Source organism: Chiloscyllium plagiosum, unplaced genomic scaffold (assembly GCF_037043375.1).
Source record: "Chiloscyllium plagiosum isolate Xiang-an unplaced genomic scaffold, Cpla_swu_hap1 HiC_scaffold_17, whole genome shotgun sequence".
In the NCBI taxonomy this organism is placed as follows: Eukaryota; Metazoa; Chordata; class Chondrichthyes; order Orectolobiformes; family Hemiscylliidae; genus Chiloscyllium; species Chiloscyllium plagiosum.
The window spans coordinates 55,673,354-55,692,247 of record NW_028270155.1 but is presented as its reverse complement, the minus strand read 5'-3'; the positions used below and the strand labels follow the sequence as shown (position 1 = coordinate 55,692,247).

General features: G+C 39.5%; 1 protein-coding gene across 4 annotated transcripts in view; it reads right to left on the bottom strand.

The window, feature by feature from the left end:
- Positions 1-383: 383 nt before the first annotated feature.
- The window catches only part of carmil2 (capping protein regulator and myosin 1 linker 2), a 184,118-nt gene continuing 165,607 nt past the window's right edge, over positions 384-18,894 (bottom strand). For 3 of the 4 annotated variants that reach the window (XM_043707061.2, XM_087995933.1, XM_043707064.2), the window contains 3 exons: positions 6,668-6,766; positions 5,239-5,571; positions 384-1,872 (listed from right to left, as the gene is read on the bottom strand). In XM_043707061.2, the coding sequence (XP_043562996.2) occupies positions 1,769-1,872; positions 5,239-5,571; positions 6,668-6,766 (536 nt within the window). In that variant the 3' untranslated portion in view covers positions 384-1,768. Of the gene's footprint in view, positions 1,873-5,238; positions 5,572-6,185; positions 6,272-6,667; positions 6,767-18,894 lie in introns of those variants that run through there. The other variant, XR_015759967.1, reaches the window with a different exon arrangement.

Genomic DNA, 18,894 nt, shown 5'->3' with positions numbered 1-18,894 from the left:
ATGGCCACTGTGTGGCAGTGCATTTGCAATTCCCTCAGAATACTTGTTTTCCGCATATCCATTAAAAAAAATTGGAGATTGCAAAATATAAAACAATTCCTCAGTCCTGAGAAAATAGATAAAAGTGCTTTACAGGAAATTTTATCTAGTTACTAAATGCTTCAGACTGCCCAGGATCCTCAGTCTCGAATTGACCTTGCTTCCTGTAACATGATACTCCTTGCACTGTATTGCTGGGATGTAAAGCTCCATGTGTTCCCCTCTGAGATGTACCCCTACTATTCATTTGAATTAGGCACCATCCTCAAAAGCATATTGGTTAATGGTAGGAGCATTTGCTCAATATATTATTACAGGAAATTTACATTGGACAAGACGCTGCATAATGTATTCAAAGTCTTTATTTGTTTCTTTATTTATCCAATATAAAAAAATTAGGATGTATAAAACCATTTAAAAGCAGAACCAAGTTGACGCTATTGTATTATCAGTGGCTTCATTTTATCAATCCTACAACATCTTGAAATTTTCAAGAAGCCTTTCTGTCTAAAACTGGAAAAGGCAAGCAATTTAGTAACAAAAGTTGATTTTTATCTCAATTTAACAAGCATTGAAATACTATTTTTAATATTGTGTTAAATAAAACATAATAATAAGGCAGAATTTAACTCCATCACTTCAATATCATTTTTAAATTGAATTGTACTTAACCTAAGTTGTTCCCAACCCTCACTGGTCAGAAATATGATACAACTTCCATAAAGTGTGACTATTTCCTTTACCCTATTTCTTTCCCAGTCTCACTTTGTATCTCTCACTTCTTTAAAATGATACATTCTGTCAGAATGAATCTAACAATTCATTCAACACTCTAAAGTGACAACTGGTGAAACATGAAGGCTTTGGACAGGGAGTCAGAGTTGAAGAGGGTAGGACAAGTTTAAATCATCAAAGCCGATTTGCCCTTATTGGATTGGAGCACCTGAAAAGTGCTGTAACATAGATCATTCAAAATCATTAAGAATTTGTTGATATCATTCATGTTTATCACGATAAATAGGATTGATTTGCCACTGGATCTTGTTTATTGCAAGTTGGTTGAATGAGGAGTTGGTGCCACTTGTAGATTCCAAAGGATTCCCATTGCTGCAGTTCTTCACTGTCAGATAAAAATGCCAATGGCCCTTCCTCAGTCATCTTGGTTCAGTAAATTTATTACTGAACTTTGATAAGCACAATGAGGCAAAAATATAACTGCTTTTCTTTCAACAATTTATAATGACAGGCACAATGCTAAATCTGCTCTGAGAAAGTGCTGTTGAGAAAAGCTAGGTTCCCCCTCCCCCCTCCATTGGTACCTATTTTAATCTCTCCAGTCTGCAAGATAACCCTGAAGTAAAAACTGGACATTTGCACAATGAAGAGGTAGTGCATCTCGTAGCTTGTCCTGGATTCCTGTTCCAGATCAAAACATTAAATAGCTATAATGCAGCCAATAATGAATCTGTAAAAACAAACAGTAAAAGTAATGTACGGTGCTCTGCTCTGAGATATTTCTGTACGTTCAGCTTAAAATATTTTATTTCCTATTTTCTATTATACATTTTAATAAATTGTATCAAAAATGATTGAAATCATGTCCTGTTTCTGATTTTTGCAGGATATTTCAGTGAGGTATACTGGACAGACATCTGCGCAATTTTTAGTCTGTTTATGCTGAAGTATTTTTCTCCTTGAAAGACCACTTCAGATTCTTAAGCACTCTTCTTCAATACTGATTGGAAAGATTTTCTTCTAAAGTTAAAGTTGCTTCTTCTGTGCCTTTCAAGTTAGCTGTAGGTAACAGTGCTGTTACGTAGGTTTCACCTTTATCTGTAAGGTTAATAGTGATTAATACAGAATCTGACATTCTTTGAACATTTTTAATATTAATTACATTACTTTTCCAAATAAATAATGGGCAATATAAACTGGACAATGAAGAAGGGGAAGAACCAGTGTTCAAATTTTCTGTTTAACTGCCGTACTATATTTTTAATAGTGAGGTGAAGCAGGACAATCTACTGGTAAGGGAATAATTGTAACTGGATTTCTTGTTTGAAACAGACTACCATCTTGTTAACATCATGATGCCCCCAGAATCTGGCAGAACTGAAGCCTTGAAAATGTCAGAGTTGTTTTTAAATAATGCAGAATGGCATTCTTTCTGGTTAAGACAGTATCTGGATTTCTTTAGAAACTGCACATGGCATTCAATTTCCATATCATTTAATAGATTTGAAAAAATTAGAAGGTTTAACTGTTTTCCTGCAAGTTCAAAGTATCATGAATATCAGAAAAAAACACCTATGGACACCTAATATAGCTTCAACAGAGCTCAGATTAGGACTGAGGGTTTACTTTCTATTAGCCGTAGAGTCACTTTGTTCAGTTGAGTTGGTTCCACAAGTGCCCCCCCTATAAGAAAGATTAATTACAAATACTTTTAAAGCCTTCTTACAGTCTGCCTAACCTGTAGTTGATTGACCTCAGGGATAGTGTAGAATAATGCTGACTGGGTAGTTTCAATCTCTGTCCCAGTTCATGGAGGACCTTCTTCCATACCTTGTCCAACACTTTATGTGGAATAATGTCCCTATATAACCAAGCTATACAGCCAAATGTATATCTATCTCTCTTTCTAATGGGGAGAGATGCCAGTGGGTTTGGCTTAATGTTTGCCTGAATCAGCTTTCATTTCTCGTACACGTTCAATGACAGCGTCAAGTTCAACATGTATACGGACGGACCCAATCTCTGTCTACCGTCACATGTCATATTCAACATTCATTCCTAGATGACCTGAAGTTTTCCTTAATTAAATGTTGAGATGACTACAGCTATTGTTTTGATCCCCATCAAATCTCTGTTGCCTGATCCCTACCAGAGGCTGTAATTATTGGCATCTATTTAATCTAGATGAACTTCCAAACATATAGCCATTCATCTCTAAGGTCATCTATTTACTGAAACAAAACAATTGTTCCTGTCTCTGTTCATTTGCTGCTAAAACACTATGCCTTTATAATACTCAGATTGGACTATTCCAATGCTTTTCTAGTGAGCTACCCATTGTCCACACAGGATACACATGATTTTATCCAAACCTCTTTCATATCTGGGCCTTTGCCTATTCCCATCCATTAATAATGCTTGCAGTCCAAAATGTCCAATTTCAAAATCTTCAATCTTGCTTTCCAGATTCCTTCATGAGCTTTGCCTCTCCCATGTTTCTGTAACTTCCTCCATCCCTGAAAACCATTAATCTCTGTACTACATATACATCCTTGATTTTAACTGCAGGACTGGTGTCCTTTGCACAACCATCACAAGGTTAGCAATGGGAAGTTCACAGATGATGGCAGTATTTGCTATCATCCATGACTTATACTGAACCATTTCCTTGTGCAGTTAGACCTGGATAACATTCAGGTTTGTGCTGATAAATGACAAGTAACAGGCTATAGGGAGTGAGCAGTGACATGCTCTGCCAGTAAGACAGCGCAGAGACACCAAACAGAATTGTACAATTCTGATTTTCCAAACTTGAATGATCAATAGAAGCTTAATATGGAGGCTTGTTTTGCAAATCCATATCCACAATTCATTAGGTCCTGTCTGCTGCCAGTTTCTTATCATTTTAACAATATATAAATGAAAAGAAGACAGGAAAGAGGAAATAAACTGGACGATCATCACCAACTCAGCAGCTGGTTTCATACTCGTAATGACAGGTTATGAGACTAAGTATGGTGGCATGGCAGGAGAAAACCAAACTGTAACAAGTAACTTCTTAAAAATAAACAAACTAATTTTCAATTTTTAAACAAAGGATTAGCCAACTTCATACTTTCTGGTTTCATTGGGTTGCTCAGCTGATTCAATTGTTTTTCAGAGGTAGCCAGCATTCTCACTTGGAGAAATGGTTGTGAAGGATGGTGGTTTGTAAATAGAAAGGGGAGAAACACTGATTAGCACAGCTAAGCTGTGTTTAAAAAAATGCTGTTTTCCATCCCCTTCCTGTGAGGGTGGAATGGGGTCTCCAGTTTGGATGGAGCAAGGGTTGAAGAGCAAGGGGTGGCTCTCAATGGGACTTACTTCCTGATGCCAAGTTTCTCGATCAAACGCAGAGTGCCTTTCAATGACTAATTTCTCTCCTTCCTGGGAGAGCACAAGCAAACCTTTGAATTGACTTCGAGGGGTGAGCATTAAATTCTATCCTTAATCTCATACTTCTAGCCTGTATGTGAATTGGTCAGAATCTCAAGGAGCTGGTTGCAATGAGTGAAGTCTAAAGTGCATCTACCTGTTATTGAGCAGGTACCTTTCAATCTTATAAGCCTTCAATTTTCAAATTAAACTTTTTTCTTAGAACATGAGATTTTTTTCTGCACCAAGGAACATCTCAACCATTGATTCTGAGAGTTCCCTGAGGCTTCTATTCAAAGCTGTGAAGCAAAATGGTAGAAATAGGTTGTCTCTATTTTCTACCTTTAACAGTGAAATAAGTCATAAATAGTGAAGTGACTTGGTATGGTAAAAGAACTAGGAGAAAGTGAGGACTGCAGATGCTGGAGATCAGAGTCGAGAGTGTGGTGTGGTATGTGCAGCCTCATTTCTGATGAAAGGCTTATGCCTGACACATCGATTCTTCTGCTCCTCGGATGCTACCTGACCTGCAGCAAGTAACTTCTTAAAAATAAACAAACTAATTTTCAATTTTTAAACAAAGGATTAGCCAACTTCATACTTTCTGGTTTCATTGGGTTGCTCAGCTGATTCAATTGTTTTTCAGAGGTAGCCAGCACCACACTCTTGACTCTAACTTGGTATGGTGTACGGTATCACAACAGATTTCAATACTTGCTGTATCTTACATATGCTGTACATATGATTAGCTGTATGCGCTTTGTATAGTATGTATTGCCTGTACCGAAATTCTGTGTAAAATAGTCTAGAAATGAAAATAGTGGTAAGTCATTTCCCTAATTACAAGTCTTGACCTTTTAATTACATTACTGAATTTTGGAAAAAAAAGACAAATAAAAGTAAAATACTGCAGATGTTGGAAATCTGAAATAAAGAAAATATTGGAGAAACTTAGCAGGTCTAGCAGTATCCATGGAGAGAGAAACAGAGTTAAACATAGAGTTTCTGATATAATTCATCTTTAGAACTTAATTAAATGGTCAGCTCTACCTTCGGATGGTAAACATTCTTCATTATTCTCTTTTTCTTCCCAGTCATTGACCACTTTCCTTGTTGATATTGAATACAATGATGACTGCTTTTCTGTGCTGGTCATTTCATCCTGAATTAGACTTTTTTGCAATGCTACAGATTTTCTTGGAAGTGGTACAGGATTTATACTTTGTTCTTTGTTCCCTTGTTGCAGATTTTTCCTGCGAGGTGGAGGAAGCAGGATTCTCTGGTCTCCTAATGTAATTTCTTGTCTTTTTGCTTCTTCCTTATTGTCAGATTCTGCATTCCTGGCTCCTGTGGATAACTGTTCTTCAAAATTCTCTTCTTTATCTGATAAACAAATGAAATTATGCAAATATCAGGATGTTGGTTTCTAAAATCTTTTTCTTCTTACCTCTATGCACAAATGAACCTTATGGAATTGTCACTTATTGTGCCTCTTTACTGAATGTAACTACTTTTCACAGCTCACAGGACCCATCACTTGCCTAACACTTCACTGCAATGCCAGTGCTGATACATTACCCTAAACAATAATATTGGAAGGCTGTTCAACCTACGAGCATACAGACAAACCTTATTGTTTCCTGGTGCAGGAGTTCTAGCAGATTATTATTCTGCGTAGCAAAATATACCATTTGTAGCACCCAAAGACCACACCAGCAGAACTCAGTTATTCAAAAGCTGGGAAATAAAATTGGCTATCTCTGACTTATATAAATCAATGCTACAATGGCTCATTTACCCACTACATCTCTGATTGCCTGTGTCATGGTCTTAAAAAAATTCTCCATTATAAAGTTATTATCAAGCCAAGACCAGTGTCATTTGATCTGAACATTCTTTAAACCTTTGGTGTTCCTCAGTTAGAACATTCAGTTGAGAATGATTATAAGGAATTGTATTTGCAGTAAAACCTTTATTAGAGCACAAGAGCTTCTTACCATATTTTGTCGTCATTCATCAGCCTTGATTCCAGTTAATAAATCCAGTTTCAGAACATGGGGCTACCACGGGTTTCGCTAGATTTCTGCTGAAGTTAATATTAATAACGGGAAGGAAAATTTGGAGTTGGCATGTCTTCTGTTTCAGTACAGTAAATCAAAATTCCAATTGATTGTCTTTTCAAAATATCCTAAATATTCCACAAGTAATGTCTGTGATCATGTCATTAATGTCAGGATTATGCTTTGGTTTCAATAAGTCCATTGATGAGAAGGTTGCATGTGAAGGAAGTTGCCTTGTGGGTAACTTAAAAAGTGGTGGCCAATGACTATGCAACTGTAAGTTGGCAAAAGTCAATGTCTTCAGGAGAAGGTGAGAAAAAGAGTGGTGTGAAGCATGCATAGCTGTAAAATGTTCAATAACTACCATTTTCCACAGTATTTAAGTCTTAAAAGCTGGAGAAATATATTTTAAAAATTACCTGCATTACTGACTGCAAAGGTTTTAGCCATATTGGCCAGTGCAGAAAGTTTCAAAGATTGAGGGGGAGGCTGTGGTATGTTCCTTCCAGGGATTCCTCCTAAAACAAAACACTAACTGTAAAAGATCTATTTTTCTTATCCTGAACACAGTACACATACAAATGAAATGCCTTTACAAAGAAACTGATCATCACAAGATCAATACAAGTGAACCATTTTTACTCATTCATCTATAAAAATCATTGCTACCTGATGAAAGAGCAGTGCTCCGAAAACTAGTGCTTCCACATAAACCTGTTGGACTATAACCTGATGTGTGATTTTTATTTTGTCCTTTACGGCTGCAATAGTTTCAAGGTGTTATCTAGCAGAATGTTACAAAAGTTTGATGCACAAACGTTCTTTTTAATAATTTCATATAAAGATCTTCAGTGTATTATTAAAATTTTGTTTAGATTCAGTGAGAAGCATTTTCTGGTAAGCTTCATCCTGTATTTGTGATAGATTAAATATATTGTTTCCATACTAACTGTATTGAAGATGTTGGCCCATGTTTGGCTAGAGTCATTACAGCACAGAATGCATCTCTTTGCCTCAGCAAGCATATGCCATCTCATTTTCGAGCAATCCGCCAGTCCCTTTCCTCAACTGTTTTCCTGAAGTTCTGCAAGCTTATTTCTCTCAAATGCTCATCCAGTTTTTTAAAAAAAATTAATGATTATCTCAGCTTTCTCCATCATTGTAGGCAGAGAGTTCCAGCAAATTACCACTTCATGACTCCTAGTCCATTTACCATCAGCTAACAGGAACAGCTTCAATTCCTCCCTTAAACTCTCCAAGGAGAACAACCATAGTTCTCCACTCTAATCTAGTAGCTACACTCCCTTCTTGAACCATTATGGTACATTTTCTCTGAATCCTCACATGCTTCCTAAATTGTGCTGACAACTGGACACCATACTTTGGTCGTGGCTCGACCAGAGCTTCATAAAGCACAACTTTCCAGCTTTTGTAAAGAGTGTCTCTATATGAGATTCAAAATCATATATTCTTTGTTGACTATTCTTCCAATTTGTTCAACTACATTTAAAGATTTTTGCACACAAGCCCCAGGTCCATCTCTCCTTGTAGAATTTAATATGTTAGACTCTCCTTGTCACTTGTTTGCATTAAATTGCATTTGCTCGTTGTCTGCTCATTCTGCTAACCATCTATTGGTATCATCCTTACTGTTTGCCAACTTCAGAGTTTGGCATCATTGACATTTTCAATTCTACTCTTCTCCAATATTCAAAATATCTATCAATAAGCATATATTAACTAACCTTTGAGGGAGACCATTGTGTACTCCAATCTGAGAAACAGCCATTTACTGTGACTTGATGTTTTCTGTCCTGAGGGTAATTTATATCCAAGGTGACAATCACGTTTCTATTCCAAAAGCTTCAGTTCTTTTGTTAACCAACCTTCTATGTCGTATATTGCTAAAAGCCTTTCTTAAAAACCACATGGATAACATCCATTTTATTTTGTCATCAACTTCCATTTACTTCAGCTAGTTAAGCATAGGTTGCCTTTTACAAATTCATCTTAGCCATCTTTAATTAATTCAAAACTCTCCAAGAGCTGCTTAATATTTTATGAACGGGGTCATGTTTGTGACTTTCCTACATTCTCCTGCCTCTCCCATAACTAGGTAAGTTTGAATGATTATGGCAAACTCTTCTGCTATCCCACTTTTCTTCAGCAAACTGTGCTACAAATCCAGGCTACATGATTTATTGATTTTAATTACAACCAGCTGTTCTATTACATTCCACCTGTCAATTTTGACTTCAAACATTTACTATCTCTGCTTTCATCGATAATTTGTCAATGCCCTCTTCCGTCGTAGACACCAATACAATATACTTACGAAGTATTCTAGCTTGCCCTGCATCTCTAAGCATGCATCATTCTCTTTGTCCCCGATAGATCCCATACTGCCTTTTGCAACCCACTTACTATTAACTTGCTGGTAGAACATCTTGGATTCCAGTATGTTTTGACCACAATTCTATTCTCATATTTTATCTTCACCTGTCTTTCTTCTCCTCTTCATCTGCCCCTCAAACTTTTCTTGTTTGCAGCAAATACCATCTTCTTCCAGAATATAGAACAGTACAGCACAGTACAGGCCCTTCGGCTCGTCATGTTGTGCAGAGCATTTATCTTAATCTAAGACCAACCTAACCTACACACCCCTCAATTTATTACCATCCATGGGTTTGTCCAGCAGTTGCTTAAATGTCCCTAGTGTGTCTGACTCTACTACCACCACTGGCAGTGCATTCCACGCAACCAAACTCTCTGTGTAAATAACCTACCTCTGACATCTCCCTATACTTTCCCCCAATCACCTCAAAATTATGACACCTTGTGACAGCCATTTCTGTCCTGGGGAAAAGACTCTGGCTATCTCATCTATCTAGGCCTTTCATTACCTTATACACCTCTATCAAGTCACCTCCCTTCTTCTCTCCAGTGTGAAAAGCCCAAGTTCACTCAACCTCTCTTCATAACACATACTTGCAACCCAGGCAACATCCTGGTAAATCTCTATTACACCCTCTCTAACACATCTACACCCTTCCTATAATGAGGTGTTCAGAACTGGACACAATACTCCAAGTGTGGTCTAACCAGCATTTTAGAGAACTGCAGCAAAACCTCGTGGCTCTTAAACTCAATCCCCCATTAATGAAAGCCAAAACACCAAAAGCATTCTTAACAACCCGATCAACTTGGTGGCAACTTTGAGGGATCTATGTACATGGTCCCAAGATCCCCTGCTCCTCCACACTGCCAGGAATCCTGTCTCTAACCCTGTATTCAGCATTTAAATTAGACTTTCCAAAATGAATCACTTCGCATTTATCCACTTCTTACCCAGCTCCACATCCTGTTAATGTCTTGTTGTAGCCTGCAACAGCCCTCGAGACTATCCAACACCATCGATGTTTGTATCATTGGCAAACTTACTAACCCAGTCTTCCACTTCTTCATCCAAGTCATTTATAAAAACTACAAAAAGCAGAAGCTCAAGAACCGATCCCTGCAAGACACCACTGGTCATCGGCCTCTAGGCAGAATACTTCCATTCACAACCACTTGCTGTCTTCTTTCGGCTAGCCAATTCTGTATACAGACAGCCAGATTTTCCTATATTGCGTACCTCCTAACATCCTGAATGAGCCTAAAATGGGTAACCTTATCAAATGCCTTTACTGAAATCTATATACACCACTTACACTGCTCGACTTTCGTCACATCCTCTAGAACTCAATAAGGCTTGTGAGGCATGACCTGCCCCTCACAAAGCCATTCTAATTATCTTTAATCAAACTATGTTTTTCCAAATCATCATAAGTCCTTTACATACTTTGCTTACTACACACGTAAGACTGACTGGTCTGTAATTCCCAGGGGTTTCCCTATTCCCTTACTTGAACAGAGGAACAAAATTTGCATCTCTCCAATCATCTGGTACTACTCCCATGGGGAGTGAGGATGCAAAGATCATTGCCAGAGGCACAACAATCTCATTCCTCGCTTCCCTTAGTAACCTTGGATATATCTGGTCCAGCCCTGGAGACTTATCTATGCTTCCCAAAATTTCCAGCACATCCACTTTCTTAATATCAATTTGTTCAAGCCTATTAACCTGGTCCACAGTGTTCTCGCTATTAACGAGGTCCCACGTTCTAGTGAATACTGAAGCAAAAACTCATTTAGGGTTTCCACTATCCCTGATCAGCCCTACCCTCTCTCTGATCATTCTCTTATTCCTCACATAAGTGTAGAACACCTTTGGAAATCCCTTAATCCTTCCCACCAAGACTTTTTTGTGCGCCCCCCCCCCCCAGTTATCCTCAGTCCATTTTGAGTTCTTTCCTAGCTACCTTGTAATCCTCCAAGCTGTGCCAGATCCTTACTTCCTCAACCTTAAGTAAGCTTCCTCCTTCCTCTTGATGAGATTCTCATCATCCAAGGCTCTTTCACCCTCCAATTTCTTGCCTGTTTCAGTGGGACAAAGTTATCCAACACTCGCAACAAGTGCTTCTTAAACAGCCTCCACATTTCTGTTGTGCATCTCCTGTAGAAAACAGTTAAACTCGAAAGGATTCAGAAAAGATTTACAAGGATGTTGCCAGGATTGTACCATTTCAGCTATAGAGAGAATAGGCTGGGGCTGTTTTCCTTGTAGCGTTGGAGTCTGAGGGGTGACCTTATAGAGGTTTATAAAATCATGAGGGGCATAGATAGGATAAATGGGCAAAGTATTTTTCCTGGGCTGGGGGAGTCCAGAACTAGAGGGGCATAGGTTTAGGGTGTGAGGGGAAAGATATAAAAGGGACCTCAGGGGCAACGTTTTCAGGCAGAGGGTGGTGTGTGTATGGAATGAACTGCCAGAGGAAGTGCTGGAGCATTTAGTACAATTGCAGCATTTAAAAGGCATCTGGATGGGCATAGGAAGGCTTTAGAGGGATATGGGCCAAGTGCTGGCAAATGGGATTAGATTAGGTTAGGATATCTGGTTGGCATGGACGAGTTGGACCAAAGGGTCTGTTTCCACGCTGTATATCTCTGACTCTAGAACAATTGTTCCCAATTTATAGTCTGTCCAATAGCAGTATAATTTCCTCTCCCCAATTAAATATCTTCCCTTATTGTCTGTTCCTATCCCTCTGCATTGCTATGGTAAAGGTGAGGCAGTTGTGGTCATAGTCACCGAAATGCTCTCCCACCGGGAGATCTGACAACTGGCCTGGCTCATTGTCTGGCACCAAATCCAATATGGCCTTACCCCCACCCCCCGCCCCCGTCAGCTTATCTACATACTGAGTCAGGAATTCCTCCTAGACACGCCTGACAAAATCTGCTCCATCCTGACCATCTGCACTAAGGAGGTTCCAATCAATATTGGGAAAGTTGAAGTCACCCATAACAACAACTCTGTTACATTTGCACCTTTTTAAGATCTGCTGTCCAATCTGTCCTTCCATCTCTCTGCTGCTATTGGGTGGTCTATAGGAAACACCCAACAAAGTGACTGCTCCTTTCCTGTTTGACTTCCACCCATACTGACTCAGTAGACAACTCCTCCTCAACAGCCTCCTTTTCTACAGCTGTTTCATTCTCTAAAAGTGTCCCTAAACTGTAACTGAAACATTGCCTTTCCCTCTTGTTCTGCTGCAGTTTTTCCTGCCAAAGTAGTTCCATTTTACCCTCGCTGTATCCTCTCTTATTCCATTTTAGTGACCCCTCATCCAATGTAAAAGATCTGCTTTAGATTGCTCCTTCTCTGCTAATCACTTTAACCTAAATGGGTTACCCACAGACTTTGGGTTCACCTCATTCCCACAACTAGATCCATAAATGGGGATGGTGGCGTTGTAGTAATCTGACTGCACTAATGATCCAGAGGCACAAACTATTGCTCTGGGGACATGGGTTCCAAATGACAGATGGTGGAATTTAAATTAAATCAATAAATCTTGAATTGAAAAATAGTCTCAGTTACTGTCATTGATTAGTTCACTAATGTCTTTTAGGGAAAGAAATCTGCTATCCTTTCCTAGTCTGGTCTACGTGTGATTCCAGATCCTCTTAGTGTCATAGTAAGCCACCCCGTTCAAGAGCAGCAAATGTGCTCCTTAACATATTTAGAAATTCCTCCTGACTTCTTACCATTTGCTTTAACATTACTTGGAGTAATTGAAGTCCTCCAATATTTCCACTTTACAGTTCTGGCACATCTCTGTAACTTCAGTGCAGAGTTGCTTCTCTAGATCTCTTTTGCTATTTGGAGAAATTATTCCCAAAGCGATTGTTGTTTTGCAACTTTACTTCAATGGCTTTTGCCCTGACTCCAAGGGTATCCCTTTGCTACAACACTACAGTGTCTTACTGTTTATTATTAATGAAACATTATAGTGAACTCTGTTGTTTTATCTATTTGTTGCTGAAATGTTTCTTTAAATAAAAGTTTTTTAGTTACAGTTTAAGTCATAACATCTGAAAGGGTTGTTTTTATTTTATCTGAACCCCAGTCAGACTCATGCAATCTCCAGCTGAATTGAAGGTGCTATCTCACCAGGCATGTCACGAAAGAACCTAATTGAATTCATAGGAATTAAGAACATATGAATTCTTATTAATTCTTGGATTTATATTTAAGTAGATTTTAGGCAAGTATAAGTTTCTGTTGGTTTTTGTAACATTTTATTTTGCACCTACATTAATAGAAAGGAAAACCTGTAAATGGTATCGATTATTTTCTCTGGACAATATATCATCTTCTTAAAAAAACTCGCTTAATATCAAACAAAAGCATTTTATATCTTAGATCTGGATATAGGATATACTTTTAAGTTACTTCACTCCATTAGTTTAGATCCCACTGATTCCTGTGCAGCTTTGTGTTTGAAACTATAATAATTCAGAAAGCATGTCCACACCATAGAATCCTGAAAGTTAAACTGTTGATATAATACAAGAAGACTTGTACATTAGTTACTTTATCACTGCATTACCATATCTCCAAGTAACCCAGATCACTGGGCTAATGTTCCCAGGGTAAGGGCTCAGGCCCCATCGTGAGAGATTTGGTGCTGGTGAAATTTGAATTAAATTTTATAAAATTTGGTCTAAGACCAATCATGTAACTGCTGTTGTATGTCAAAAATATCCAATTGGTACACTGATATCTTGTAGGAAAGGAAATCTGCCATCTTTACCTCGTCTGGCTACATGTTATTTTGGATTTAGTATTCTGTAATGAAGTAGGATTAATTAATTATCTCAAAGTAAAGGATCCTGTAGATAAGAGTGATTATGACATTCTGTAATTTCAAATTCAGTTTGAAGACAAGAAGCTTGAGTTCCACACTAATGTTGTCGTGTTTAATAAAGGTAATTACACAGGCTTGAGAGCATTTTTGGCTTTAGTGAATTGAGCAGGAAGACTGAAAGGTAAGACTATTGATTGTCAGTGGCAGACATTTAAAGAAGGTGTTCAGTTCCTCCCAACTAAAATTTATGACAAAGGGAAAGAAAAATTGTAACTGGGGCAAAGCATCTATTGCTAAACAAAGAAATTAAAGATAACAAAGAGAAAAAACGAAGACACACTATAACGCTTTATATATTACCACATAACCCTAACCCTGTTTTTGTGGCAGGCTGGAGGATTGGGAAACCTTTAAAGACCAATAAAGGGTTACTTAAAAAGAGAACAAAGGTGAATTTGGAAAAAAAATGCATAAAATATGAAAAAAATATAGCAAAAGCTTCGAGAAATACATAAAGAGGAAGAGAGTAGCTAAAGTGGACGTTGATCCTTTAGACGATGGTACTAGTTAATAATGGGGAGCACAAAAATGGCAGAAACACGAAGTCAGCATTTTGTCTTGGATTTCATGGTGGAGGATACTAAAACCCTCCCAATAGTAACAAGTAATGTAAAGGATACAGGATAAAGGAGAATCTTATAACAATTGCCATCATTAGGGAAAGTATACTAAGCAAACTATTGGAATTAAAGACAGACTGGTCCCCAGGCCTGATGGCCTTCATCTTAGGGTCTTAAAGAAATTGACAGCACAGATAGTAGATGCATTGGTTATAATATTTCAAAATTGTTTAGATTCTAGTTAAGTTGGAATGGATTAGAAAAATGCCCCTCATTTTAAGAGACGCAGAAAATAGGAAACTATAGACAAGTTAATTTATGTCTGTCATTGAGAAATTGTTGGAATCCATTAAGTAATACTGTATATGGACATTTGGAAAATCAAAACGCAATTCATCAGAGTCGGATTTAACATTTCGGTTCGAGTGACCCTTTCTCAGAATTGTTCAACACGTTAATTCTGATTTTTCTCTCCACAGATGCTGCAAGACCTGTTGAGCTTTTCCAGCAATTTCTATTTTTGTCTCTGATTTAGGGCATTTTCAATTCTTTTGTTTTTCATCACAGTCAGCATGGTTTTTGTTGTGGTTCTGTTCGCCGAGCTGTGAATTTGTGTTGCAGACGTTTCGTCCCCTGTCTAGGTGACATCCTCAGTGCTTGGGAGCCTTCTAGGAATTCCCTGGCTGTTCTCTGTTTGGCTTGTTCTATAGTAGTAGTGTTGTCCCAGTCGAATTCATGTTGTGGACTCATAACAGCACACAAACCAACAGCCACTCTCGGACAACAACTCACCAGAACGAAGGACCCAAAACCCAGCATGAGCAAAACCAATGTAGTGTACAAAATCCCATACAAGGACTGCACAAAACACTACATAGGACAAACAGGAAGACAGCTAACTATCCGCATCCATGAACACCAACTAGCCACGAAACAACACGACCAGCTATCCTTAGTAGCCACACACGCAGATGACAAGCAACATGAATTCGACTGGGACAACACTACTATTATAGGACAAGCCAAACAGAGAACAGCCAGGGAATTCCTAGAGGCATGGCACTCATCCACAGATTCAATCAATAAGCACATCGACCTGGACCCAATATACCAACCACTGCAGCGGACAGCTGGAACTGACAACTGGAAGCGGCAGATTCAAACTACTACAAATGCCGGAGGAAAGATCACAGAAGCGCTTCACAGCAGGCTTCCAAGCACTGAGGATGTCACCTAGATAGGGGACGAAACGTCTGCAACACAAATTCTCAGCTCGGCGAACAGAACCACAACAATGAGCACCCGAGCTACAAATTTCCTCACAGACTTTGAACATGGTTTTATGAAGAGTGAATTGTGTTTGACTAATTTGCATGAGTTCTTCGAATATGTGGCAAGGAAAATGGGTAATTATACAAAGAGAAAATACATAAGATATATTAGTGAAAATATATTAGCTTGGACAGAAGTTTGGCTCACCAACGTAAGCAGACTTAAATGGGTCTTTTTTGGGTTGGCATGTTGTAACTAGTGAGGTGTCATGGGGGTTGGTACTATTTACAATCTATATTAATGAACTGGATGCAGGAATAGAATGTATTATAGCCAGATTTGCAGACAGTAGAATAAGTTGAAAAGTAAGTTGCAATGAAGTAAAAAATATTTACAAATGGATATGGATAGGTTAGGTGAAATGGGCCAAAGGTTGGCAAATGGAATTTACCGTGGATAAGTATGAGTATATTCACTTTAGTCAGAAGAATAAAAAGGCAAAGTATTATCTAAATGGAAAGAAACAGCAAAATGGTTCTGCGTAGAAGGATCTGGCTGTGTATGAGTCACAGAAAGCTAGAATGCAGGTACAACAGTTAATGAGGGTAAATGGAATTCTGGCATTTATTGATAAAGGAATGGAGTATAAAAGTAGGGAAGTGTTGTTTCAACTGTATTGCTGAGACCGCGTCTGGAGTACTTGAGGAATTCAGAGAAGGTTTGAGTCAGAGAGTCACACAGCATAGAAACTTGACATTTAGCCCATCATGTCCAAAATAACATCAAACTACACTCAACACATTTATCTGCACTCGCCCCATAGCCTACTATGCTCTGGCATTTTAAATGCTCGTCCAGCTGCTTCTAAAATGTTTTGAGAGGACCTGCCTCCACCACCCTCTTAGTGTGTTCCACATTTCCACCACACTCTGGGTGAAAAAATGTTTCCTCAGGTCCCCTCTATACCACTAACTGCTCACCTTAAATTTATGCCCTCTGGTCATTAACTATTTATCATGGGGAAAAAATTCTCACAATCTGCTCTGTCAATGCCCCTTACCTCAATCAGAACATAACCCCCTCTGCTCCCAGGAAAACAAACCCAAGCTATCCAGTCTCATCTTATAGCAGAATTTCTATCCCAGGTGACAATCTTGTGAATCTCCTCGACACCCTCTCCAGTGCAATCATGTCCTTCTGATAGTATTATGACCAGAACTGCACACGATATTCCATCTGTGGCCTAACTAATGTTTTATAAAATTGTAACAAGACTTCTTTGCTTCTATATTCTGTACCCTTGCTAATGAAGGCTAGCATTCCATCATTCCATATGCCTTCATCTCCATTCTGATTACTGTGTGACACCTTCATGGATCTATGGACTTCTACATCAAGGTTCCTTTATTCCTCAGTACTGTCTAGGGACCTAACATTTATTGTGTATATTCTTTCCTATTTGATCTCCCAAAATGCATCAATTCACATCTATCAGGATTCCACTTAACAAATAACCCTACCGCCCTGTGGCCGACCACTTCAAGTCCCCCTCCCACTCCCCCAAGGACATGCAAGCCCTGGGCCGCCTCCACCACCAAATCAAAGCCACCTGCCAACTGGACGAAGAACACCTCATCTTCTGCCTTGGGACCCTCCAACCACACGACCTCAACATCGACTTCACCAGTTTCCTCATCTCCCCTCTCCCACTTGATCCCAGATCCAACCCTCCAACTCAGCACTGCCCTCTTGAACTGTCCTACCTGTCCATCTTCCTTCCCACTTACCTCCCCACTGACCCATCATAATTACTCCCCCACCCCCGCATCCACCTATCGTCTTCCCATCTACCTTCCCCCAGCCCCACCTTCACTGTCCTATTTATCTCTCTGCTCCCTTCCCCCTCGACCTTCCTGATGAAAGGCTGATGTCCGAAACGTTGATTCTCCTGGTCCTTCGATGCTGCCTGACCTGCTGTGCTTTTCCAGTGCCGCACTTTTCAATTCAGACTTAAATTCCATTTGCCAATGCTCTGACCAATTTGCCAGTAGATCAATATCACTCAGTAGCCTGAGATCATTCTCCTCATATCAAAAACACCTCCAATTTCAGTGTCATCCACAAACTTAACTAATTCATAATCCCCAGGACCTGATCAGGTGTACCCGAGAACTCTGTGGGAAGCTAGAGAAGTGATTGTTGGGCCTCTTGCTGAGATATTTGTATCATCGATAGTCACAGGTGAGGTGCCGGAAGACTGGAGGTTGGCAAACGTGGTTCCACTGTTTAAGAAGGGTGGTAAAGACAAGCCAGGGAACTATAGACCGGTGAGCCTGACCTCGGTGGTGGGCAAGTTGTTGGAGGGAATCCTGAGGGACAGGATGTACATGTATTTGGAAAGGCAAGGACTGATTAGGGATAGTCAACATGGCTTTGTGCATGGGAAATCATGTCTCACAAACTTGATTGAGTTTTTTGAAGAAATAACAAAGAAGATTGATGAGGGCAGAGCAGTAGATGTGATCTATATGGACTTCAGTAAGGTGTTCAACAAGGTTCCCCATGGGAGACTGATTAGCAAGTTTATATACAGAACTGGCTCAAAGGTGGAAGACAGGGTGGTGGTGGACGGTTGTTTTTAAGACTGGAGACCTGTGACAAGTGGAGTGTCACAAGGAACGGTGCTGGGCCCTCTACTTTTTGTCATTTACATAAATGATTTGGATGCGAGCAAAAGAGGTACAATTAGTAAGTTTGCAAATGACACCAAAATTGGAGGTGTAGTGGACAGCTAAGAGGGTTACCTCAGATTACAACAGGATCTGGATCAGATGGGCCAATGGGCTGAGAAGTTGGAGTTTAGTTCCGAGAAATGCGAGGTGCTGCATTTTGGGAAAGCAAATCTTAGCAGGACTTATACACTTAATGGTAAGGTCTTAGGGAGTGTTGCTGAACAAAGATCTTGGAGTGGAGGTTCATAGCACAAGTACTAAAGTGGAGTCGCAGGTAGATAGGATAGTGAAGAAGGCATTTGGTATGCTTTCCTTTATTGGTCAGAGTATTGAGTACAGGAGTTGGGAGGTCATATTGCGGCTGTACAGGATATTGGTTAGGCCACAGTTGGAATATTGCATGCAATTCTGGTCTCCTTCCTATCGGAAAGATGTTGTGAAGCTTGAAAGGGTTCAGAAAACATTTACAAGGATGTTGCCAGGGTTGGAGGATCTGAGCTACAGGGAGAGGCTGAACAGGCTGGGGCTGTATTCCCTGGAGCTGAGGGGTGAGGGGTGACCTTATAGAGGTTTACAAAATTATGAGGGGCATGGAGAGGATAAATAGGCAAAGTCTTTTCCCTGGGGTCGGGAAGTCCAGAACTGGAGGGCATAGGTTTAGGGTGAGAGGGGAAAGATATAAAAGAGACCTAAGGGGCAACTTTTTCACGCAGAGGGTGGTACGTGTATGGAATGAGCTGCCAGAGGATGTGGTGGAGGCTGGTATAAT